This window comes from Ambystoma mexicanum, chromosome 4p, assembly GCF_040938575.1.
Source record: "Ambystoma mexicanum isolate Mex_15411 chromosome 4p, UKY_AmexF1_1, whole genome shotgun sequence".
NCBI lineage: Eukaryota > Metazoa > Chordata > Amphibia > Caudata > Ambystomatidae > Ambystoma > Ambystoma mexicanum.
The window spans coordinates 970,068,841-970,095,938 of NC_090927.1; the positions used below are offsets into that span (position 1 = coordinate 970,068,841).

General features: G+C 46.6%; 1 protein-coding gene across 1 annotated transcript in view; it reads right to left on the bottom strand.

Annotated features, from left to right (window-relative positions):
* Positions 1 to 27,098, bottom strand: part of CEP57L1 (centrosomal protein 57 like 1) — a 391,785-nt gene that overhangs the window by 51,478 nt on the left and 313,209 nt on the right. The window contains exon 9 of the mRNA XM_069606543.1: positions 3,659 to 3,888. Within this exon, the coding sequence (XP_069462644.1) occupies positions 3,659 to 3,888 (230 nt within the window). The remainder of the gene's footprint in view (positions 1 to 3,658; positions 3,889 to 27,098) is intronic.

Below are 27,098 nucleotides of genomic sequence, written 5' to 3' on the forward strand. Positions count from 1 at the left end.
AATAAAAAAAAAGTCCCGGAACTATCCTTTAATTGTATTAATGTAGAATACGAGCCGTCCCTCTCTTGGAAGGAAGCAACAATCATAACCATCTGTGAAAAAGGTTGATCACAGCGATCCTGCCAACTACAGACGGATATCCCTTATACGTACCCTGCGTAAAGTGTATAGTAAAGTACTACGCAAATGGTTGAATACCTGGGTCGAAGATAACATCTGGAATCACGCCCAAGCAGACTTCAGAAAAGGTATAGGGGCCACCGATCAAGTGTTCAGATTAACTCCGTTACTTGATAAATACATGATTCTTAATGGTGAATCCCTATATATCCTCTTTGTTGACCTTAAATCAGTCTTTAACTGCATCAACCATTATAAATTATGGTCAACCATAGGTGAATTAAGGATGAGTCTCGAGATCTTAAGAGCCGTAATTTCACTAAACAGTGAATGTACTAAAACATTCAAGGTCAATTAAGGGGTGCGCTAAGGGTGTGTCCTCACTGCACTATTATTTGCTCTCTTCCTGAACGATCAGGCATCACAACTGAATTCCTAGTCAGGCAATGCACCAAATCTTAACAGTGAGAAGCTACCCCCATTACTCTGTGCAAATGAAGCAGCAATGGTCTCGAAAATGCCAACAGGTTTAAAAAAGGCATTTCCATTTGTTATCAAACTAAAGTCATGCAATGTCACAAGATAAAAATGAAGAACATTTTATTGGACACAAGGGGAACCCAATAGCACTTGTGCATAACCTTGTTTATTTGGGTGTGCAAATAAGGACACATAGGGCCCCCAAAATGATAAGAGTACAGTGATATTGCATTGGTTTTCCGGCAGGATTATTACCGAAATAATTTCTGCTGACAAAATTACTATGAATAACAAAAAAATATATAGGGGGTGTAAGGAGTTAAAAGGGAAGGGGTTTGAGGTAGGGGTAATAGCAAAGGGAAAGGGGGGGCCTGCGGCAGTGGCAAGTAGAGTACAGGCATGGCCCAGTGAACATTAAGTAGGCCTGCAAGGTCAATTCATGCAACTGGAAAGAGAAATATATTGACATGTAAAGAATATATGATCACAACACAATGCCAAGATCTGGGATTATGGAACAATCAATTGTTGCTGCAAGTGTGTCCACCCATAGCACTACGCCTCAATGCAAGAACATTGGAGAGGGGCCAGCTGAAAGAACCATTAAAAACCATCAATGGCAGGTTAGGACATGGTTGGGGACCAGGCACCCCAGCCCACTCAGTGACACTAGAACACAGGAGAACCAGCTGCTAGTCTTGTGAAATGCAGAGCCATTTTCCGGTGTTTGAAAAAAAAAAGGGAGTCTCATATTCATAGATACGACAGTCTTTCAGGAAGGATTACCCGTTTAAGTCCTTGTTCATGCCATCTCTGCTTAAACGAGGGGCAATGCGCTCGTCTTGGAAGCAAAACGAGATGCGGAGCAACACAGGTACGTAACCGGGTCCGCGCTTAAAAAAGTCTCGGTATTAAGCGCATTATAAATAACCAATTACAAAAAGCAGAGGAGTATTGAGGGGTGAAATAAGAGGAATGGAGATCTTCAAGATGTTATACCGCAAGTCCATCTGCTTCTATGAAGAATAAAATGTCACAATTGAGGAGCTGCACAATGATGAATTTTTGATTTTCAAAATCCTCTAAACCTGCTTGCATCTTGTCTAGCTAAACTGCTCGCCATAGCAAGAAGAGCAATTTGCACTGAAGTAGGGTGCCGCTGTGAATCCAATCTTCTTTGTAAAGTACAACTGGGATAGCTTCTTGCTTCCTTGCACCATAAAACCTAGTCCAACCACTGAAAAGACACTGGGCAGCCAAGTTATTGCTGAACACTCCTACAACCACTAGGGTGCAGTACAGTTCACCAACGGGGGGATATCGGCAAAATGAAGAGCACCACAGTAACATTTAGTAGATGGTGCAATACACAAAGGAGAATGGACTACAAGCAAGTGGAGGCATAGTCAACACCTCCACAGGGAGTCCACCATAAACTTGAGAAGCAGATTGAGTTCAGGGCCAGAGGAAAATTAGACTCAATGTGCCAGGCTCCTACACAAAAGAGAGAGTGTGTAGTGATACCGACAGGAAGGCAAATCAACAGTGGTGCGCTAGAACAGTTGAAGGCCCAGATGACAAAACCTCACTAAAAAGGAGCAAGGCATACGTGCAGGCCTTTAATCACTGCAAAACAGACTGGTCCCATTTTAGATCACGCTCAGCGAAAACTGAGCAGGGAAGCACCATTTGCTTAGTGACGAGAGCAGACCTCTGCAAACTTTCTTTTACCACCAATGTCTCTGCTTGGATTAAATTAACTCTGGATTTAGTGCTTCAGAAGAACACTCACCTGCCAAGTGTCAGATTTACGAGTTCACAATGAAACAGATGAGGCAAACGGGTGGCACAGCGCAACAGCTCAATAAGGGGTCAGATTACAGAAACTTTGCACTGGTGCAAGTAAAGTTACACCGCATTAGCACTAGGGTAAAGTGGTCCCCAGTGCAAAAAACACAATTTCAAAGCATTGTTGCAACATGGCAAAGTTTGCCCTAGTGCAAATATGGACTGGAATTAGCAGTAAGGGAAACTTTGGCTCCTTTAAAAATGCCTTAGAACTTATACTACGAAAAATGGCACTTGTCACGATGTGCATGTTTTCAAATATGGCCCCAAAGTTTTGTGCCAGGGCAATTATTTCCTTGGTGCTAATACGGTGCATTTTGCACTCGTGCAAGTTTCTGTAATCTGGCCCAAGGTAAGCGGCGTACATTTACTGCAACAGCAGAAGAATCGACCTCGCTAAACTGTGTGGAGTAATGGAGCCGCACACGGAATTGTGGCGAGAGTTGTTGCGGAAGGTAGTCCGGGAGCAACAGGTGATCAAAGCGGTCTGCTATTGCCGTGAGACACCAGGATCACCAGCCACGAAAGTGGGCAGGCCTACGGTCCAGAACAGGCGATGTACTCCATCCAGGGCAGATAGAAGTGGCTCATGATGTACACTGGTCATTCAACTGCATCCGAGAGCCAGATAGGGTATCAGTTAGCTGAAACTGTGCCCCACTGGCATCATGGCATTAGTTCAGCAGGACTCACACTCTAGCTGCCCCAAAAGGACATGGTTGATTAAATAGGTTACAGAGAAGGTGACTGGAATTTACAGAGAAACGGGCAAGAATTTGAAAAAAGACAAGCTTACAGATTGAAGCATAACAGATCTTTGCGAAGCATAAGGTTTGGCTAGTATGCATGCAGATGTAACAGTGACATTTCTTTATTCACTACGCATTTCTGCTTTACTGTTCAGACCTTCGTGGAAGTATTGTAAGCACTGCACCCAACAATCCCAAATCGGAAAATTATGCTAACTGCACCACCAGAATGATATACAAGTTTTCAAAAGATAATTTGCCTCTTTTGGAAAATAAAGAGACTGCATTTTTTTTGTTAAGTGTAACACTGTAGAAAGCAATACCTTAAACTCCTAAATGTAACATTCCTTTAGCATTTAGATACAGGGTTTCCTGTTTTAAAACAGGATTTTAAAACCACTAAAAATAAATGCCACTGCAAGACATTACAACATTTAAAGAAATAATTCAAGCATACTCACATACTCATTTGACCCAGTTCCTCCTGCAGCGCTAATAGAAGGTCTGATAAACTTTCCCCAGTGGAAGCGGCTGTGGAACATGAGGAGATGGGTCTGGAGATGGGTGCTGATCTAGATGGCCTTTGCCGGACTGCTCCAGGGCACGGCGGACAGGCTCGTGGACTTTGATGCTTCATCATATGAAGAACAGTCTGGACATTAGCACTCAGAGAATGACTTGTGCTGATGGACTAAAACAAAACACAAATAATACCCAACAATATTTAAGGGTTAGTGCGGTTATTGGTGTGAAGAATATTGACAATCCAGATAAAAGCATGCTACCTGCAGAATTTTTGCTTGAACTCCTTTAGCAACAGGGGTTTGCAAAGTCCAGAAGTCTAGGTTTCCTCATTGTCACAATGTTTTCAAACAGGTTTGAATTTCTCTGTGTTTAGTTGAACCTTAGAAGACATTTGATTTGATTTATTCATAGAGCGCTTTACGCCAAGCAAATGTGCACATCACCACATTATCAAGATATATGGCATTTATAACGCGCCTATACACAAGTGTTTGAAGGCGCGACGAGGCAAGGGAGGGGGAACAGAGGGAAGACAGACAATCTTACTAGGTGCATTGAATACAAATGCGATGAACACAGCCTGTGTGTTAGAGTAGATTTTCCTTCGTGAGTGAAATTCTCTCCACCTGACTCATTCTTGTGATCTGTACATGGGAACCCTTTATAGCTCTTTTTGGTACTTCTTTGTGGAGTTCTGCTTTCCTCCAACTTTTCTGGCATCTATCTTTTACTAAAGTAAGACAGAGCACTTTCTGTGCTGTGTTACTGGAAGCTCCTAGAGCAGGGGTCGCCAACCTTTACGTTGGCAAGAGCTACTTGTAGTTAATGGCCAATGGGCGAGAGCTATTGGGGTGGTGATGTCCATGAGTATGAGAATTTGTAACAAGATTATTTTGTTACATTTATTTGTTCTTTATATAAAAAAGGAACGTGCATTTATCATTAACTTCAAAAATATCTTTATTTCCTTACTGTTTTATTTTTTATTAGTAGCTGTCTCCTAAAAATTGTCATAAAATAGCAGAATGTAGGAAACTAATCGGGACATTCAATGTGAAGGCTGACACTGCTCGCTATCCACCAGTGCTCAGTAATTTGGCGTGCAGCTTGAAATTGCACTCTGATGCGTCAGATAGGGTCAAAGTTTTGATTTCAGGAAGTTTATCTGCAATGGGCAGAATTGCAGAACCAGAAAATCATAGTGCAGATGCTGCACACCTGACATGGCAGACATAAATTCAGGACTGTTTATGAAATCTTTTACAAAAGACAGTCACTGGAGTCGCTGTGTCCTACACAAATGGCACCATTTGTAAAAGTAAATATTTGTTTTTCATCAAATAATTAGCAATTTTGAAGAATGCTCTGTAACAGCATTTGCACAGCAGCATTTAGTTTACCTACTTTTTAGGATCGCAGACAGCTTCCTTTGGGAAAATAATTTTCATAGTTTGTGTATGTTATTGCAAAATGCCTATCAACTATATGCTTTTTTTGCCCACTGTAAATTGGGCACTGTAGATTAAAGAGGCACATTTTCTTGTTATGCTGGAAGAAATAAATTGGTTTCCCACTCTGGATGGAAATGGCATCTTTTGCCTTTTTGTTGGATGGTGCATCCACCTCAGCAATACCACATTTTGCTTTGTCAAAATAAAATCCCTAGCTAGTTTAGCATATACCCAATTCATGAAAATTTAGCATATACCCAATTCATGAAAATTGCTCACATGCCAAGTCACAGCATTCATCAAGGAAAAGTAGGCCAAATCTACTTTGTTGGCTACCCATTTATGTCAAAATAATTGGAAAGGTTGAAAACATTTACATGTGTAAACCATATGATCAACTTGTAAGCAAAAAGTGTAAAACAGGGCTAAAATAACAGTTTTATAGCAATTATTTGAAACCTGCACAAATCATAAGAACCCAACCAGACAATATACAAATCAAATAAAAATGTTGAGCAAAGAGTATGGTTGTAGCAAGGGGCGACTAATTCATGATGGGTAGCAACCCGACACCCATCTGACCTTCATGAAGGCGTCAGTAACGCAGAGCAGCTCACAGGATCACCTCATCTGCATGTGGGAATCGTGCAGGTAATTCTGGTGCATGACCAATGGGTCATGCCTGGATTGCACGTGCAGCTCCTTCAGTCATATGGGAATTTTCCATGAGTTAGAAAATTACTTGTCAATTGGATGGTGTTTTGCCCAATTTTTAGGAAAAACACTGCTCATAAATTGCACCATTTCAACCCATTAGTCAAAGGCTTAAAACCCCTGCAGAATGTGAACATATTCATGCAGGTTCCCCACAGATCTCTGTAGATCTCCCCATTTGTGTACATAGCCAAAGGGGATCAACCCTATTAATTGTTCTCCCATCCCATGGCTCTTCTCTGGTTTTTCTCCCTGTATTCACCACCCTGTTTTGTACAGTGCTCCGTTACTTAGTACATCCCCTTTCGATTCTCAAAAGGGGAGATGCAATACTCTGCAGTGACCACTGGATGTCGGACTATATGCACAGCATGTGAATCTAAGCAGATGCAATCATCAGAAATGCTTTTACGGTAAGTAATGCATGTCATATACATACAAACCACTACTCACTTTTCCCACATAATTACTACATTTATATTCTTGTTTTGTAAAACAAAGGATGAACAGAACTATCAAATCATGTTTTTGTTTTTAAGTCCTGGCATTAACAGAACATGGGACTTTAAATTCCAGTTTAGTTTTTATAAATGGGGTGGCAGGCACCAGAATGCAGTCCACTAGAAGTTTCAAATTTACATAACTGTAAAATTGCTGTTAGCGGTTGAATTCCTATATTGGGACACACAGAGGTGTGCTCCTCCATATTACAGCAAATTCCATCTCAACCTTTAATACAGTTGGGGCTACTGCTTAAAACCACTCTTCAATTTAAAAACAAAAATCAGTTTCACCAACACTTAACACTAGATGTACCTTTTTTCTTGCAAGCAGGGACATGGATGTGTTTTTTCTACACGCGTGCACCCACAGGCACACTCAGCAAAAAATGATTACACCTGTAGCTTTATTTTCACCATTCTGATTGGAAGCCTAATGCTAACTGAAATAAATCTCAATAAACACTGAGAATGAAACCATCACAGCCCCAGCTTTGTTACACATGGCATGCAGTTGTAGGCACCCCTTCCTTTTTTAAAATCAGCCATCATTTGCACCTCTTGGTGACAATGGTCACAACACACATTTCCTATTTGCTTTTGTTATTCATATATAACTCCTTGTTGTGACACTGCCCCACGCCCTTCGACCCCAAATGCAAATGTGCACACAGCTTTTGACTGTTTGCAAGGAGAGGACATGGAAGCAGCAGGGGAAGAGGCCCGGGGACTTCAGACACCAAAATAAACAGTGTGCTCATTTTGGGGTCTGATCCAAAGAGCTACTTGGAAGCACCAGGAGAGCTACCAGTAGCTCACGTTCTACTGGTTGGAGACACTGGTCCTAGAGCTTCCACAGTATGTTTCTTTTCTCTTGGTTAACACACTGTTACCAAGGCAGGGGGATACCTTTTATCCCACCTGTATATTCTTTTGTGACATCAGAATGACCCACCTTATGTGGAGTGCTGACGGGATCCACTGTATCCCTTTTGTCACATCTCCAGTAACCATTTGGTTACTGTGACAAGTCCCTCTTTTCAGACAGGTGGCAGTACACATTTTACACAACATTTTGTTAACATTTATCACAGGTCTTCATTGCCGCTGCGCTAGGGGGACACAAGGTTCACAGTGGACCCAAAATGGCGGTTGTACTTTAAGTCCTGAACAAGATGACTTGTCCTTTCTTAGGCCTTCTTCGATCTACCTGGGTGGGAGGTCCTCTAGGTCCTTTGTCTTTGCCACGCATCCCTTGGAAAGCCTGCAAAGGGTCTTTGAGTGACTGGCAGGACAGGAAGTGGGGGAAGTGACCGATAATACCCTACTCTTTGTCCCACAGTGTGCCTGACTGAAACCAGTTTGCTATGAGAGGCTGGCTGCCCCCACTAGACAACCACGTCCCAAGTTTGAATGGTGCATTGTGTCATGATTGGTGGACTCAGCTAGTGTTCCTGCATAAATGCTGAAGTCCTGGAGTGAAACTCAGTCAACCACTGGAACAGAAGAATCTGAAGAAGCATCCTGAAGGAAGAAGACGCCAGCCACTTCCAGTGACCACTATAGCCTGCTGAGTAACCGCTGCTGTCCAGATCTCCACTTCTGAACAGAGCTGAACAGAACTTGCTCCTTTGGACGGTGGGACCAACCAGTCCCAAGACATAGTTCATTTTGCGCCATCCCTGGAAGAGCGGCTATCTCCACAGCCTGCAATTCACCAATACCCAGGGAGCTGTGCTGCATTGCTGTGCATCGTCTGGCAAAGCCCGTTTTTCGCCTGTAACTTTGTTGGCATCCTTCTAGACCTGCAGTGACTCGAACCAGCTCCCCAAATTCCCCTCAGCCGAGAAGATGACTGAAAAACCTAAGAGTCACCCGCCACAACAACTGTTCTTCAACCAAGCCTGAAAAAGGAACCAACAAACCAGAACCAAGATCATCCTTTGCTGGTTGTCCATCTACACGACAGCTGTCGCCAGATCCACCCCTTTTTTCTGTGACCAAGAAACCAGTGATTGGGTGCCATCACCACACAGCTGGAACCGTCTTGTAGCAAATGATTCTTCATTTAAAAAAGGTACTGTCCTGCTCCTTGTATAACCTACCTGTGAGCGGTTTGCTTGATTTTGAGATCCTGGGGGCTGTAGATTGATGGAATCTTCCACCCCTCCAGATCCCTGTAGGTGTGGATAACCCATTGTACCCTAAACGGTAGAAGCATCTTGCTTTAGAACACAGGTCCTTCAAGCAACCCTTCAGGGAAACCTCCAAGCTTCCTTGACTAAAGAAAACCTAACTGTACTACCTGCAAACCTAAGACAAGATCCTGTTGCACTCTGCCCTCCTTAACATTGTACTCTGTGTCCCACCTTTCCTGCTCAACAGTCAACCACTGGTGGCATGGTGAACCCTCTGAACATTGCAAGACTCTCATAAAATGGGGCTGGAAGACAGGCTGGAACAAACAAAGTTATAATAAGTTGGAAAAGTGTGCATATATGTTTCAGATTGTTTGATTATGTGATTTGTGACCATAACAGCTTTTCTACTGTGTCCACAACTGTGGTTTACTATCCAAAGATTATGCAAGTGTTATTCTATTGTTTTACTGTGTATTGGTACTTACCCGAATTGAATGTTACAGTAATGTGCCTAGTATACTTGTTGAATAACTATTTTATATAACTTACAAGTGTCAGTATTCCTTCGACGAAGTGTATGCTCAGAGTTCTTTGCAACTCACTACAGTCCTCGTCCCACCTTAATCTGAGCCTGGCTGCTCGTCATTCTACCAAACCTTTGTGTGGTTCAGGCCTAAAATAAGAAGTGTAACTGTTCACCTAAGGTGGTGTTTTCCAATTTCTGTCACGGAAAGCAACTGGTGTAAAAGTCCATAACACATTGTTACAAGGGTTTACATGAAAAGGAACCCCTAAAATGCAAAGACACTACATTTTCTGGCACTTCACACTGGAGGGAGTCCACGTATGGAACAATGGCTGCCCTACTAGCTGTCACTTGCAGGTCAGGAAATCTCAATGGGTCGTGGCTTGCGTTTCACTTTTCGAAGAAGGGGACATATATTCAGCCGACCTCAATCACACATTGCCACATGGTCACAAAAATGTGAGGTCCCCACACATCTAGCGCCCAAAATATGGGCAGAAATATTGGATTTGCAGGCTGACACAGAGATTAAGGAGTTGAAAGAAGCAAAGTGAAAGTTCACTCAATTCTGGGGAATAAATAAAACAAAAACAAAAGAAAATAGATACACAGGCACAGCAAACCCCTCCCTTTGGTAAATTAAATACCTCTGTGACCAAATTGAATTTCTATTTCCTGGTTGTACAGTAGCACCTTACTTCCCAAAAACAGACATCACTTTTTGCTTGAAAAGCAAAAGACCCATTAAAACTTGCTTAACAAACACATGGACATTTATTTCGCGGCCTCCCTGTCCTATAGACTATGATTAATAAAATTGGAGTAAAAGGTATGCAATCATGTTTTTCTGATGTCTATGAACCCCCAAGGATGGTATGAAGTCTCCACTCATTCCCTTCAACTCTTTACCTACTTTAAAAAACAACCCTTTGGCTGTACCTAAACATGACTAACATATTTTACAGACCCCAAGAAAAGCCTGGTATTCATAGATGGGGCTACAACGGCACTTCCTCATTCATTCCATTAGGTATTCTCATAGCTTTCCCTTACCCAACACGAATAGAACATTCAGTAACCTACTTGTCTTTTTGTAGTATTCGAGGACTGCAGTTGGCCTTTTGTTAGTATTTCATATTATTCTTTTTGTGCAGATTAGTTTATGAAGAATATTCAATGGGCTGATTACTAGCCAATTACTAAAAGAATACTGAGTAAATACTTGTTTTCCAGTCTTTTAGTCTTCATTTTGTATTTAATAAATACATTACGCTATTGAGAAGTCAAAACGAGATGAAAAGAAATTCAAGTTTGGCGAGGGTTGTCCCCAGTTGACAGGAAAATGTGAATGTGGCAACTGAGCCCATAAGGCAATTAGCATTAAGCTTGGATATAAGATGTCCCGCCATTTCATGCCATTACTCAAAGGTTTTTATTTTCTGGCACTTGGGCCATGGTCATGTGGTTGTATATGAATACAAGAGATTTTAACCTGTTACCATGTCGGGTGTCAGTGGAGTGGCATCAGAACACTCACAACGCCTACCAAGGATCCACATTTTGTGTCGTTATTCAAGAACCTTTAGGTTTACCAACTTGTCTTTTGGGGATTCTGTCACAGACCTCCATTGTGAGGACCGTGATCAACCATGCCCACAACACTCTTAGAACAGCCAGAGCACATCTTGAACCCCTCATGCACAGACTTTACAGATATATAAAGAGCAATCTCCATCTATTGATCACATGCTTACACACCATCCCATACTACACACCAGCTAATAACATCCAAGTGTGGAGTGCAGCTTAGTGACTCGTGGAGGTTGGAGAGGGTTTTCTGCTTCTATTGTTAGTAGCTGCAGTGCATTTTATGTTTGGCTGAAGGAAACGTTTAAAACCCCAGACACACGGCAGAGCCGTGGAAGAGTGACTTGTGACCTGTGCTCTGGTGTCCGAGTAGTCGCTCTGCTGCTGCCGGTTGCCCAGCACCTGCTGATTGCGAGACTTCGGACACTCACTCCCCTAAGGTGAGCGTCTCTTATGCTGGAAGCTCTGTATTTTACTAAAGGTGTTCATAACGCTGAGGCAAAGTGAGCTATGCCGGACGTTTTGTGCCTAAATTGGAAGGTTTGAGAACGCTTTGCTTTATTTTTTTAATCGGACTGTGGCATTTGTTGATATTGTGATCTGCTGAGAACTATTACTCAACCAAATACGGACATTATTATGAAATTAAAAACTAGTTAACAAGTGGGCCTCAGGAGAGATATGCTCCTAAAAGGGAAACGCAAGCAGAGCCCTGGGCCCGCCTGTGAATCGAAGGATTTCCCCAAGAGGAAAAGGGGGAAGAGAGATTGTTTGCCTACGCAATCTACCATACCAGGCTATTTTTCAGAGATTGGCAAGGAGGGAGTTAAGGGGTGTATGTTATGTTATATTCACTTCTAAAGCGCACGGTCGCACAAAGGCATAATGGCGGTTGAGAGGGAGAACCCGTTAGACAGAGCCACAGGGGAAACCTAGAAAAGCAAGGTCTTCAGCTCTCTTCTAAAGGCGAGATTAGACATTTTTCTCATTGGCGAGGTAGGCCGTTCCACTGGTTGGTAGTGACTATGGAAAAGGTGCGGCCACCTATCCTGGTACAGCGAAACCTCGGGACAGCAAGAAGATCAGCGGTGGATGAGCGAAGACACAGTTTAGGCTGATCACAGATAAATGTTGCCTGAAGGAACTCTGCCCCTTGACAATGAATGGCCCGATTAACTATGCACATAGCCTTAAATCTGATATGTTGGCTAACCAGCAACCACTGGAGAGAGCGCAGCACCGGGGTAATGCAAGCTCCATAAGGGGTTCCAGTAGCCAACCTAGCAGCTAGGTTTTGTATACGTTGCAACTGCTGTATGAGACCAGACAGCTGAGCCAAATAAGAGTTACAATAGTCCAGGCGGGATAAGACCAACGCCGCAACCACCGGAGGACGGAGCGGTTCGGGAATCATAGGAAGAACCCTCTTCAAGACCTTGAGTTGGTAGTGGCCTGCTTGACACAGCCGCAACTTGATTTGCCATAGATAGAGAGGATGACCAAGATGTTTCACCTTGCCAACTGGGCAAGGGAGGGGACCAAGGGCGGAAGGCCAGAAAGCAGTGGCCCAAAGCGAAGGGTCAGGAGGGCACCCAACCACCAGTACCTCAGTCTCATCTCCGTTAAGCTTAAGCGAGTTGTGGTCCATCCAGTCGCCCACGGCCCTCAAGCAGCTCTGGGGGCGCGACGACACCTCAGTATGATCCCGGTCAAGCCGGATCAAGATCTGGGTGTCGTCGACATTAGAGTAGCAGTTGAGGCCATGGGCGCGGATAAGACAATGCCCAGATGTAGATATCAAATAAAAATCGGAGATAAAGACCAGCCCTGGGGAACACCACAGATGAGATAGCAGGGAGATGAGAGGAAAGGAGGCATGGCAAGGGTCTGTGTCTGGTCCGCTAGGAAAGAAGTAAACCAGGCAAGCTTGTTGGAACAGTCTGGGCTTGCTGACTCGGATTTGCCGTTCTGGTCAGAGGGGCAGTCTGGAGATGGAGCCTGCGACTCATCTATTCATGGGTCCGTTTATAACCCTACCGGAGACCAGAGCTGGGGGATGTCCAGGACATCGATAAGGGCCCTATTACAGATTGCTCATATTCCATGCACTCCTTGGGCAATAACTGATCTTTGCTTAATCTATGCAATTCCTTGCAACCTCGCCGCCCGGAAGTAGTACCTTTATGGAACAATGTACACCCCTCGGGTAATCTATCTCTGAGCCCTGATAGGGATCGTTTATTTGGCGATACGGCACCCCAAGGAGGGAAGGGGGGTGGGAAGATGAAGATTGGGAGGTGCCGCCGCCAATGGACGATGGTTCTTCTAAAATGAGTATAAAACTATCTCAGCGAGACTGGACGACATTCTCAGGATCTGCTCTAATTTGGTGAAGCATCAATTTAGGACCCCAACAGCACCTGGATATTGTGATTAAAGCTTTGGGATTGCAGCCAATTGAATCCGTGCACTCGGGTGAGGGCAGGACAATGAACTGCCCCTTGAAGCTACATAAGTCTGACGTAGCTGCATTAACTGATGCTACAACAGACTCGGTCAGAAGAGACTGAGGTGCAGGAAGGAAGACATTTATATCTCCCTTGATGAAACTGGGAATACATGGAGAACAGAAGACTCAGTTAATATTGCAGCTGCAAATGAAGATGATGCGCTTAAGACATTGTGCACCAAAATCTCGCTGATGGGAAGATCTGAACTCTCGTTACCAGTGATGCGACCTGTAGACTTGGTGAAGGAAAGTCACGTCAAAATACCTGCACCATCAAACCTGTTATTTATAAATCAGGGAGACTATAGGAAAAGGTGCAACGGGTTCTGTAAAAGATGAGCGAGTAACTCATACCTCGGCTGATGGGCCTAGGAGGAGTGTGATACTACGAGGCCCACTGGACAAGTGGACACTCACGCGGCACGGGGCAGGAGAATCTGCTGCCAATGCTGGGGCTAGGAGTGTGGGACATTTCAGGCACAGAGCTGTTCCTGATAACATAACTAAGTTTGGTCAACACCCTAAACAGGACGTGGGAAGGGGGTGTCCCACATCGGGGAGTAACCCAAAAACAAGCCACCTACCCAGGATTACGTTTGTGCAAGGGCTACCTGAGGTGGTGGAGCCTTGTACTAACTTAAAGGAAAATTGTTAGGACAAGACTGAAATTATTCAGACCTGGGTGTATGATTAAGTTAGTAGAAAACACCACAGCAGCTTGTCCCTTTTTGAGTAGGCTTAATTTACTGCGACTGTTGGCCACAGTGCCATGGTTGGGCACTATCAGATCTGCCGATATTCTCGAACTGGCATTACCTAAACGGGATAGCCTCACTAATTTGGTGCTGCTGAGGATGGCTAGCCCTGCGGTGGCTGCGCTTTGTGTGCAAAATGCTGACACCTTACAAGCATTGGTTCTGAGAATGTCAGTATGTGGTGTCACAGTGAAGCAAGACCTTGGGGGGAAGCCGGGAACACAAGGTATATTTAATATCGCTAGGGCATCAGGACCTTTGGAATCCACGTATGGGGAAAATGGGATGTTATGGGGACTGTGCAGTGGGGGGACTGATACAAACTAGGGGGGGGGGGGGGGGAGTTTCCCTACACACACCTCTCAGGATAACAATAGGTATTGATTTATCGAGTTGATCAGTTGGAATAGTCGTAGGCAGCATAGGCACCTGTTACACAAAGATGGCTCTATGTATTCACTATTGGGCCATGATATAGCTATGTTACAGGAGGCCTGGCTAGACTGCCCTGTATACTTTGAAGGCTTCCATTTGTACCACCTGTTTGCCAGTAAAAGTAAAAGGGGGAGGCCTGATGGGGACTTGTAATAGGTGTTAGCCAGAGGCTGTGCTCACGGGAAGTTTGGCATACCAAATATGTAGGGGTCTGTCCTCAGGGTAGAGATTAGTAGCAACACCAGTTCTGAAAGATTTGTTTTGCTGGATATTAATGTGTACTTACCCCCCCAGTTTAAAATTCATCAACGGTTTTCTGCACAACTTGGAGTGTTTGTCAGAAAACCTGAAAGTAAACTGGGAAGATGGATTTGTTTTGCTGGGGGGTGATTTTAATGCACGGTGCATTGATAAAACATCTGGGTCACTGTACAGTAATGTTACCCCGAGAAGTATAATGCTGCAGGAGATTGATAATCTTAGAGGCAAGCAGAATGCTCAACGACGCACTAAGGGGGATGTATCTGGCCAATATACCTGGAAGGGGCATAATTCTCTAGCTACGCTGGACTATCTATTTGGAAACAACGATTGCCTGTTGGCAACTAGAAAGCTCCAAGTTAGTGATCTGGGTTGTAGTGACCATTACTCATTAGGCCTGACCCTGGAAGTGCCGGATAGATTGAAAGTACGTGAAGGTGGGCTGCTCGGGTGCGCAGGCCAATCATTCTGGAAATCGTATAAATTAAAATGATAGGAATCCGGGCAAGATCGGGAGTAAGGTTGACTCCCTCAACACTAATGTTGAATGTCTGGGGGCGTTGGATGGGGATGCCATTGAAGATTGGATTAAGAACTACGCGCTCTCTCTATGCTTTCTAGGGAAGAATTAAGGTTAGGTGTGCCTATAGGGGATGGAAGCGATGGAAATTTTCCATCAAAAACCAATGTTGGCAAGATATGATAGGTGCCCTTAGTAAGAGAAATCATTAGGAAACTTGCGGCAACTAAATACAGCTAAGACTGGCAATGAAGTAAAGACCCTTATTCCCATTCAGGAAAGGGATTGGGTAGACTATATTACCATGACTAATGGGTGGGTGTTGCCTCATCTCCTCTTGGTTTTTGCCTGTAAGGATGGGATTTGAAGATCAGTGAGGGTACCATAGAGGAAAAAGATTCTGAAATTAAACAATTCTAGGGCACCCGGACCCAATGGCTTGGCCAACATTGTGCTTAAATTGAATCCCAGTACATGGGCAAAAGTATTACACATCTTTTAAAAGTTTGTGCTACACAGTTCATCCCTAGATCCTGGCAACAGGCGTTGCTGGTACCAGTCTACAAAAAAGGTGAGCGTACTTCACAAGAGAATTATAGGCTTATTTCCCTACTTGATTCAACAGGAATTTTTTTGGGGTCATTTGTTTTAGCAGCCCTACAAAAATGGGCTGATGACACAAAAAGTTCAGATTTTGCCCAAACTGGGTTCAGACCCGGATGTAGTACCGCCCATAACATAGTGATGGATTCCCTTATAGGGATATCTCGGCCTCAACCTTATATTCCATATTCATGGATTTTGGGGGACGGGGGAGGCTTTGATAGGGTATGTAGGCAAACACTTTGGGCTAAAATGGAGTGCTGCGGATGCTCAGTGTGGCTGCTTGATGTTTTAAAAGGTTTGCACCACGAGACATCGGTATGTGTTCAGGTGTATGACAAAGGGGGGGGGGTCTTATCGGCACCTGTTTTTACTAGTGTGGGGGTCAAGCAAGGGTGCACTTTGGCGCTCCTGCTTTACTGTATACGGAGGATCTCACGCTAATATTTTCACAAACCTTGGGCTGTTGCCCTAAAATAGGAGCTCGGTTGTTACCATGCATGCTATATGTGGACAACCTTGTCTTGTGTAATTTTACTTTTAGTGGAAGGATATGTTTGAGAAGCTTATTGAATACACAATTGCCAACAACCTAACTATAAATATAGAGAAAAAACTAAGCGGATGATGGTGGGGGTGTTGAGGAGAATTCTCAGAAATTTGCCAATTCCCTCTACCTTAGAAACTCCCAGCACCTTTGCTGGATTTAGAGGACTTGATTTTTTTTTAACCTGTAGAGAGAGAGAGACCCTTTTTCCCACTCTCCCGTGTATTTTAATGTGATTTTCTAACTCGGTTTCTTTTGGTTGTGGAGTCTGACAAACTCCATAGGCATCATCTTGTACATTGTGTCACACAGCACCTTCAGTGCAGTGGCACGGGGAAGTCTCTCAGATTCCCCCAAGGTTTAAATACCTGCGCTGCGATAAACTACTGTTTCCCAGAGTGAAATTGACTTTACTTACCTCTAACTTTCTAGTCCCAGCACACACCATCATACCATAGGGTGCTGGAGGGGTTACCGAGTGCCCCCCCCTGTCTAGCTTCTCATGTAACTATTTTATATTACCCTTTCCTCACTGAATGGCTGGTGGCAGTGGTTTACTTTTTACTACAATTCTAGGATTTTACCGTGGGCTGCATTCGTAGCCAGAGTAAAGCAACCATGGGTGCCATTTTTGTCAAAATAGCCCTGGTGTTTTTTCGCCATTTCTTTGTGGAAAGGTCCTTCTTGAGGTTTACTCCGAGCGCCAAACCAAGTTTGGTCCCTTTGTTCGTTTTGTCTATGGCGGGATTCACGAGTGAAACCCGCCACTGGCTCCAGGCAGTCTGGCGGGGAAGGAAGCGAGGGAGGTGCACGGAACTCCCTGTGCTTAGTCTCCTAGGAGACAGGAATGCATTCTTAGGTGATTGGCCGGCTGGCTGTCCGACAAGGACAGCCACCCTGCTGGGTGACTGACAGCTAGGTTGGAATTAATGGGAGAAAGGTGCATAAAAGGCAAAGCTTTTTGGCTTGGAAGGCAGAGTCGGCTACTTAACGAAGGAATCTGAAGAACTTGAAGACGCCAGCTGCAACTCCTGGACCGTTGGTTTGCCCGGTGAAGCCCTGCTGCTGTGCTGAAACTCCAAATTCGCATCGACAGAAGCTCCTGCAAGGGCGACTTCTCCCTTTGAATTGGTGGGCCCAATCAACTCCAAAGTAAGCCACCTGGACATGCTCTGAATGCTGGTCGAGTCTCCACTGCAGTCGCTGCTGGAACCGGATAGCCAGGGAGAGGAACAGTTTGTGTGCTGTGGTATTTTTTTTTTTAACCTTTTATTTATTTAGCTTGGCAGCACAAAAACAGGCAAGCAACATACAAGGCAGGTACAAATCAGATGCAGTGCAGGCAGTACAGGCACACTGAGCGAATTTGCAACTCAATTGTACACAAGGGGAATAAATACAGAGTGGGTGCGAGGCTACAGAGACAGCAGTTCAGGGGGGAGGACGGGGAGAAGGAACTGTAGATGCAGTGTCTGAAGCAGTATCCATGGAGGACATATAGGACCAAAACTTAGACCAAATGTCTCTGGGTTTAGAGTGAATTGGCTGTAGCACAGCCCAGGATTCTTCAGTATCTGAGGCCCATGTGACCGCCCTGAGCCACTGCGCAGGAGTAGGTGGTGTGGGCCAAAGCCAGCAAAGTAAAATGGAGCGTACTGCGAGTAGCATGCAGAGGCTGGCCAGTTTTTTGGAGTCCCGGCGAAGTTCTGGAAAGTTGTGGAAGAGACATCTCATTGGGGATGGGGTGATAGGATGTTCAAGAATAGTTGACATGGTGGCGCATATTGAACTCCAAAACTGGGTGGGACGGGGCAGGACCAGATCATGTGAATATAGTCAGCGTTATCACAGGTACACCTGGGACATCTTGGGGAGAGGTCATTAGACATATGAAGTCTGTTCGGGGTGTAGTGATATCTGTGGAGCATTTTAAACTGAATCAGCTTGAAACGGGAATTGAAGGATACCCAGTGAATGCGTGCACACATATGGACCCATCGTTCATCGGTCATCTCCGTCCCAAGGTCGTCCTCCCATGTGTCTCAGTTTAGTGAATGCAGGGTTAGATCTAGCTTGAACCAGGGTATAGAGTCTGGATACTTTACGCCTCGTGGCCGTGGGGGAGGCTAGCTCTGCGACTACTGGGTCATCCGGAGGCATCGCTGGAAAAGTGGGTTATTTGCGCTTAAGGGTTTTCCGTAGGGATGAGTACTGGAGCCATTCGGATGGCTTCCGTCTCAGGGACAAAGGCAGGTCTGGCCATTCTATGAAGTTGCCCTGTTCGGAGATGTCCCGAAGCAACTCATATCCTGCCTCAGCCCATCGGCGCACTTTGAGCGGTGGTGCATGCGGGACCTCCGGGAGGAAGTTCCAAAGTGGGAGGTTACCATGAAAGGGTGGGCAGTGTTTAGTAATTTCCATGTCTTAGATGGAGCCAAGGATGTGCAGGCTACTGGGTCAAGTGAGTCCAGGACTGTCGGCATGGGTTTGATAACAAGGGAGCGGATATCCCGGTCGCTGACCGTCAATCTTTCGAGCCTGACATGGGGAGGAGGGGTCCGATGTGTTGAACCAATACCAGGTGAATTGGACTTGCGCTACCAGCCAGTATCTGAAGAAATCAGGAGCACCAAAGCCACCACCTTTTATTGGGGTGGCCAAGGTCCTGAGTTGAAGGCGACCCACACCTGAGTGCCACAAGAAAGTGGAAAGTGTTAATCGTGTGAGTCAATGTTTGAAAGAACCCTTCACCTGGCCACTGGGGGATGTTTGTGAACCTATACAGAAGCTGAGGTAATACTATCATCTTTAGTATCCTTATCCTGCCTGCAAGGGAAATCAGGAATTTACTCCAGCCTAGCGTCTTAGCTGCAAGGTTCGTAAGGTATTTTTGATAACTTTCTTCAAAGACCAATTCAAACTGGCGAGCTACTTCTATGCCGAGATAGATGAAGTTTGACTGGGCCCATGCGAAACCTAGAGTGTCAGGGGGCGGACGTGTGCAGTCTGAGCGGGAATAAAGTGGATTTAGAGCAGTTCACCGAGTCCGGAGATGCGTCCAAATTGGACATCTTCAAGAATCTGAGCTAAATTAGTAGCTGGGGAGCGGATGAAGAGAAGAGCATCATCAGCATAAAGGGACACTATATCCGACTGGCCAGTGGTTCCCAAGCCCTTGTGTGCATGGGATTGGCGCATCATGTCCGCAAACTGTTCCATCGCTATGGCAAAGACCAGGGGAGAGAAGGGACAGCCCTGCCTCGTCCCTCTAGCAATTCGGAAGAGAGGAGAGTAACAGTCCTCAGTGCAGACTCTGGCAACTGGGTCGGAGTATAACAGTCTAACCCCAAGAGAGAAAACAGGGGCCGAATTTGAATTTTTCAAGAACCCGCCAGAGGTACTTCCACGATAACGAGTCGAATGCTTTTTGCATATCGAGTTTGGCGGCTACTGTGTGAACATTTGGGTTGATCCTACTCATAACGTTGAAGAGTCGCCTTAGGTTCAAGGAGGTAGAGCGTCCCGGGATAAAACCTGCTTGGTCAGGGTGAATAATATGCATGTAGGGGACCAGGTGTAGAGCTAATAGCTTGGTGTAGATTTTGACGTCGGAATTAATAAGCGAGAGTGGACGGTACACGCTGCATTGGGTAGGGGGTTTGCCAGGTTTAAGTAAGACCGTCATTGTGGCTTCACGGAGAGAAGGGTGAAATCTGCCTGCCTCCAATGATTCCTCCCAGAGGGCCATTAGGCGGGGAAGTAGGAGCGATTTGTAACGTTTGTAGAATTCAATGGGGATGCCATCTGAGCCTGGGGATTTCCCTGATGCGAGTGAGTCTATGGCGTCTGAAAATTCCTCAGGGGTGAATGGACTGAGAGAACCAGTGGTTTCGGGGGAGAGGATCGAGAGGGGAAGGTTATCTAGGTAGGAGTCAATCTCCAGTGTCAGGACACTGTCCACGTTAGCATATAGGGATTCGTAAAAGGACAGGAATTCAGCGTTGATATCTTGCGGTGAAGTGGCTATGGAGCCGTCGGGTCTCCCCATTCCAGGAATGTGTGGGGCGCAGAGTTAGCAATGGAGAAGCCTAGCCAGAAAGCGGCCTGGACGTTCACCCTCACCGTATCTCCTAGCGAGGCCAGGGTTATCCAAGAACTTCAGCTCACGGTCCGCAAGAGAGCGTAACGTGTCGAGTTCCTCCGTGCCTATGGATGCTAGGGTTTCAAGGGCTTGATGTAGCGAGCATTGGGCTTCCAGGGTGGACAGCGTGGCCTCACTCAGCGATATCCCTTCAAATTGTTCTCAGGATACCATTTTCCTTGGATAGGGCAATGCCCCTGATATAAGCTTTAAAAGATTCCCAGAGGATGGCCTCAAAGACACAGAGTCGGTGTTTATTTCAAAGAACTCCTCAATGGCAGTCTCCAATTTGGAGCTGAAGACAGGGTCAAGGAGAGAGTGAGGTTTCATTCTCCAGTGCCTAATCCGATCGCGGTGTGGGCCCCAGCAAAGGGTAATAGTCACTGGTGAATGGTCAGAAAGGGTTCCGGGAAGGATTGTAGACGAGCCACATTCCTTATCAGTATGTCAGACACTAGCCATCTATCTATTCGGGAATAGGAATCATGTACCGAAGAATAGAAGGAGTAAGAGCGGGAGTCGGGATAGAGAAGCCTCCATGCGTCTACTAGTGCAAGTCGGGGAAGCGATGACAATGTAATGTATGCTGCTTTGGAGAGTTGGCGGGGTTTGGAGCCAGATCTATCCAGGTCCACATCAAATATTGTATTAAAGTCCCCTCCCCAGAGGATTGGTATTAAAGGGAAGCTGTCTAAGAGGGACATGAGGTGCAGGTAAAACTCTGGATCATCGATGTTGGGGCCATAGATATTTAGTAGAACCACCTCCTTATTCTGCAAGGTACCATGGACTAACACATCTGCCCTGGGGGTCAATCTGTGAAGATATGGGATCAAACTTAAGGCTCCTGTGGATTAGGGTCATAACCCCACGGCTTTGGGTAGAGTAGTTAGTAAAGTATCTTTGAGGGCCCCACATTCTAGCAAACTTTTCACAGTGTTCAGTACAGGCCTGCGTTTCTTGCAAAAAGAGGATTTTGACCCCATGACGTTCAGCCTGAAGCTGCAATTGTCCGATTTTCTTGTAATTGCCCAGTCCCTGCACATTCCAACTCATAAAACTTAGGTTATCCTCGGTCAACAATGCAGAGGTTTTTGTTGGAAATCAGAACTTGCCGGAATGGTGACCCCCGCGGCCAATGCACCAAGCGGCCAGTACTGCAATACCATCGGTCAAATACTGCCTCATGCTCTACCCCCTCCGTGGCCGCCAAACTTTTTATAACACCCAACACCACCCACCACCTCCCCAAAACAGAGGAATGATAACCCCATACCCGAATAACCAAATCCAAACCAATGGCATCAATGTCGGGGGGGGGGGGGGGGGGGGGCCTGTGAAGTGGCCTGGTGGCGATGCTCCAAACCAGGGGGCAATTTAAGGATAAGCATGGTGCCCAACGATGACGTCGTGCGTAACTTGGATATGACTTTGTATGGATGGCCGCGGCACAGTTGCACAATAGTGATACAATTTGTTCGTGGTTGGGAGGAGTAGTCTCTAAGGCTGCTGGAACAGGAAGGTAACTGGATTTAGCAGCCCCGTAGCAGAGCGATTTAATAATAGTGAATAGGTGCTGCAGAGAGGGGTTTAACCAGGGAAGCGCTCGTCAATGAACGTGGAGGCCTCCTCTGGGATCGTGAAGAAAAACACCTGGTTGAAGTGTTCAATTCTTAGCTTGGCGGGGTATAGCATGGAGTATTTAACTCCCAGTCTCTTCTTTACCGCCAAGAAGGTCTTGTGCTCCCGCTGAACAGTCACTGAGAAATCAGGGTATAGATGAATCCTGGCACCTCCTAACAGCAGTTCGCCCCTGGCTCTTGCCACCCTGAGGAGGGCATCGCGATCACGGAAATTCTGAACCCTGGCTATGATAGGTCGTGGAGGTGCACCTGGTTTAGGTTTAGCTGTTAGGGCACGGTGGGCCCTCTCTATAGCGAACTGAGGGGAACGCTTCGGAGAGTCTAGGAGTGTCAGCAGTGTGCGCTCAACGTAATCCTCCATCGGCTCATTAATGCCGTGTTCAGGAACTCCAATAATGTGAAGATTATTCCGTCTCTAACGGGATTCAAGGTCATCATTCTTCTCGACCTCGAGGACACGGTTGGAGAGTGTGGAGACCTCCGCGCTAAGAGCCCAGATCGTCTTCGGTGGCGCTCGGCCACGTCTCGATCTCCGCTACCCGGCCATCGGTCCTCTCGATGTGGGCCTTGATGGAGGATATGGTACCATCCAAATCATCGAGCTTGGAGTGAAGTGTGGTGAAGCCCTTGCAGATATATTCCATCATTCTCTGGGAGTCGGTCGGGTCAGAGGGCGTCGGGTTAGTCGACCCCTGTTCCGGTGCACCCTCGGGTGACCTCGGAGTTTTTGCAAACATGTTGATTGAGCACTGCTTTTCCCCCCCGCTCCCTTGGTCATGGTGTCGGAATGAGACAACCCCACTGGCTTGGGATCACGGAGGGGGGGCCCCAAGGCAGTAGAGGAGAGAGTAGGACCACAGGTGGAGAGCCGAGGAGTCAGGCCGCACCTGGGGTGTGTCACAGCAATTGAATGTCGTAGAAGTTCGGTCCGCTGGAGGGCGAAGGGGCCACGGGCCTCCGAGTGAGTGTCACCCACCAGGAGTTGGTGGGTGATCCAAGCCGGTTGCGGAGTAGATGTAGTAGGTATTTGGTGAGTGGATGCTCTGGGAAGGGCTGCTGTTAAAGTTCCTGCTTGATGATTGAAAAGACCAGGTTTTGAGTAGCCAGAAGAGCGTGAGAGTCGCTGTGGTGTTGAACCAGGGGCTCCTGAATGGGGCAGGAGGGAGGCTTATAATGTCCAGGAGCAGCGCAGAGTGGTGTCCCAGTAGGAGGCAGAGAGTAAGCAGACAGTGCCCCGTGCGTCAGTTGAGAGGCGAGTACTAGGGGCACCAGTAGGGTACACCTGTAGCCTCCCTGTGGGTCAGAGGCAAGCCAGGCACCTCAAGGGGTTCAGATGTTGTGCTTCGGCGGCCGCCAGGTGCACCAGAGGTGGGGAGGACCCAGAAGGCCCATCCAGAGGGCGCCGGGCCCCGAGCACCCACCGCAGCCCAGCCTCAGCAGACCTGGGTGGAGATTGTGATTAGTAGGTCCATGGACTGCAGCAGGGAAGGAGCAGGTAATATCCCAGGGTTCTGAGGCACTTGAGTGTCCCGGTACGGGTGTTGTAGAGCGCCGAGGGCCAGGCAGAGTGTCCTGAGATTATCAACAGGGAGGCAGCCGCACCAGGGTCAGGTAAATCAGGTGTTTGGGCTATGCATACGGGGCGCCAACTCTGCAGCCCCGTTGGGCCAGCGGCACTGATCTCCATACGGCTGCCTCCCAAGCAATGGTGTGCTCCTGGGAAGGATCCACACAGAATCGCCGGAGTTCCCAGGAGGCGGCGCCCGAAGTTGGTGCCAGATTCGCCAACGCACTGTGGCAGGATTAAAAAAGGAGCGCACCTCCCAGTGCGGAGCCCTCGCCTAAGAAGCCATTTTCTATGAGCGCAACAGCCCCCACAACAGAGTGCGGGACCCCAGAAGCCAGGAAAGTCCAGCTCGACAGCCGGGAACCACAGTGGTGCTATTTGCGGTAGACGCAAGGAGCTGAAACACTGAACAGCCACTTAGTTTTTGAAGATTTCCGACTGCAAGCAGTGACCATCCCATTGTAGAACAGGAGTCCCCCGACGTCCTACCTCTTGTCCCCACGATTGAGGCCCAGGAACAGCGAGATCTGCAGAGCTGCACAGGAACAGAAGTAATCTGCTGCACTTTTTCTTCAACCGAAAGGTACTGTACAGAATTTACCTCTTGTGTAATCACTTGTCCTTGTTGGAGACTTGCTTGGTTACATTTATAGAGTTGCTGCCAGCTTCTTTACCTCACAAGCCTAATCAGCGTGTGGCCCTAGTATTTTCTTCTATCCTACAAGACTTTTAAAACATTGTCTTTCTACTTACCTGCAAGAAGTGCTTCAGTTCACCTGACTTTTACTAATTTAACATTAGCTGGCCTGGCTCCCTGAAAGACTTCTCTCCTCTGTTTAAGTGTTTTCTGCCTTCCTTTCAGGAAAGGGTGAACTAAATTTGCAGAAGGGGGGGGGGGGGGTCATTGAAAGTACTTGCCTGATTGAGAATAACTGTGGATATTTGCTTTATTTTTCTGTGACACTTCGCCTAAGACTATTCTAAATGCAAACAGTGGTCTATTAATGTCAACAGCACCCTAGCTATTGAAGTCACCTGTGGGTGTAGGTCCTGCTGTATGCCATGGCAAATGGGTATTTGCTGATTTAGAGAGTTAAGAATGTGTATTTTTGAAGTTTATATGTGTGGTGTTTTACAGTGCTCCCTTCTGAAGAAGGCTTACATTAACTGACTGGTAAATTAATAATTGTTTTATCAAGAAACTGTGTGCAAGTGTTTGCTTGAATACTTGTACTGTGAATCATTGTGTAACTCCCCTACAGCTCACATTGACCGCTCCAGATCAGCCTGGCTCTCGTCCGCACTACCAACCTGTATATTTAAGATTTTCATGATCTAACACACTGAGCAACAAGTTCAACTTAACTCTGCATTCTCCCCACACATATTCCTACTGCCCTACCCCCTCACACCCCTCTCTGCCTCGATATCCGTCCTAGCAATTATGTCTGCCTCCTCTCCCTCCAGTTCGTTCGCATTCTCTAACTTGGTCGCAAAAAAGCGTGAGCCACCTCTGTATGGCTACTCCAGGTTCCTCCATTTGTGTTCTAATAGCTTTCTCCCACACCCCTTTCTCCGCTGTGCACCATTTCTCAAGATCCCACCTTCTGGCAACGCTTGGTGCTCTTGTGTCTTTCTATCCAATAGCTGTACTGCGCATGATATATCTATCAAATCTTTCAGTTTACTCAACAGTTTGTCCTTGCATGCCTTTTGAACCGCCCTAATATGCAGGCCTCCGGTCTTTTAGCATCAATGTCGGCACCCCCCTTCGCTACTTTCAGTGCCACCTCCCCCATAAACCATGAACCACCGCGCATCAAGAGAACATATGCGTGCGCCCTGCCTCCTCCTCCTTGCACTTTGGGCATACCCATTTCTCTGCTCCTTTGAATGTAGATATTACAACGGGCGTAAGGTATGCTCTCTGCACTATGTATAGTTGTATCAACTGTAACCTATCATTCCTGGAGACTTTATGGCATCGCTTGAAACCCCCTCCCCTCCCCCCTTCCCCACCCCTCCCCCCCCACAGCCCAACAATTCCTCATGTATCCTGGAAACCTTGTGTCCTCCCTCTGCAGCTGTGAGAATCAACTATATCCACATTCCCATGTCCCCCTCTCTGACTCCAGGCCACCTCTTATTGAGCAATCCCAGGACTGTAATATGTAGTATAAACTGACCGGACTCCTCTTGTAATTCCTCAAAGGTCTTGCACCTCCCCTCATTCCACAGATCTACTGTAGCCACTCCACGCGTCTCCCAACTTGCCTCAATAATTCTCCTTTCTCATGTTCTCTTTCCCACCACCACCATCTGTATCTGCAGGGAGCGCGGGTCCCTTACCCCAACTACTTTACAGGCTCTGCACCAGATCTGAATTCCCAGTTTTGCCAGGTATCCCCCTTCCCGCTGTGTTCCCCAAGGAGCTCAGAGGAGATCTCTCAGGTGCCATCCCATGAGCGTGGGCTGAAGCAGTGAAGTCTCAATCGTAGCTTCATCAGCCATCCATTTCACAACATGCAGCAGCTGGCATGCCAGAAAATACAGCTCAAAATTTGGGACCTGCAGTCCTCCCTGGTCATATGGTCTGCAATGTGTGGAGAGCCAATTTGTTTTCCTTCCCGCCACAGGAACCCCCTGCATAATTTCTCTAGTTCCCTGAAAAGGCACCCCGGAATATCGTATAGGACATTACCGAAGTAGTGCATGAGATGTAGCAGAGCTACCATTTTCAGCAGTGCCACTCTCCCCATCACAGACGAGGGCAGTTTGCTCCAGAACCCCATGAAAGCCACTAGAACTGCATTAGCTCAAACCGTGTTATGCTCATGCTCCTGGGCTGGGTCTCGGTGGATGTTAATGCACAAATACCTGAACGCAGTCTTCTCCAAGCTGTGGGCGCCAAGGGGAACAGACACGATTTCGCCTGGTTCACTTTAATCCCTGTGAACTTGCTAGAGTTATCCAGCACTTCCAACCTATATGACAAGTTTACCCCCCCCCCACGCCCCCCCCTCCCGCCCCATCTACCTCTTTTCCTACATCTCTGTATTCCTTCCTTGGGTATACCACCACGGGTTCCGCTGCTAGTATATACAACATCTGGGACAGTGGGCATCCCTGCCTGATGCCCCTGTACAGTTACCAGGCCTCCGAGTACCACTTCCCTGTCTTAACCCTAGTCATTGGTATTGTATATATCAAGCGCACCCACCTTAGGTACTGCGGTCCAATCCCCATGTTCTCCATCGTTGCATACAGCCAGTCCCAATGCACTGAGTCAAATGCCTTGACAGCATCAAGTGAAGCTATTGCTCCCTGTGTGGGGCTATCCACAGTGCTATGTATCACATGGTGAAGCCGCCTCAGGTTCTCCGAGATCACTCTTCCAGGCACATATCCCATCTGATCCGGATGGATCAACTTGTTGCTCACTCTGCGTAGTCTGCCTGCCAGGACCGCGGTCAGGA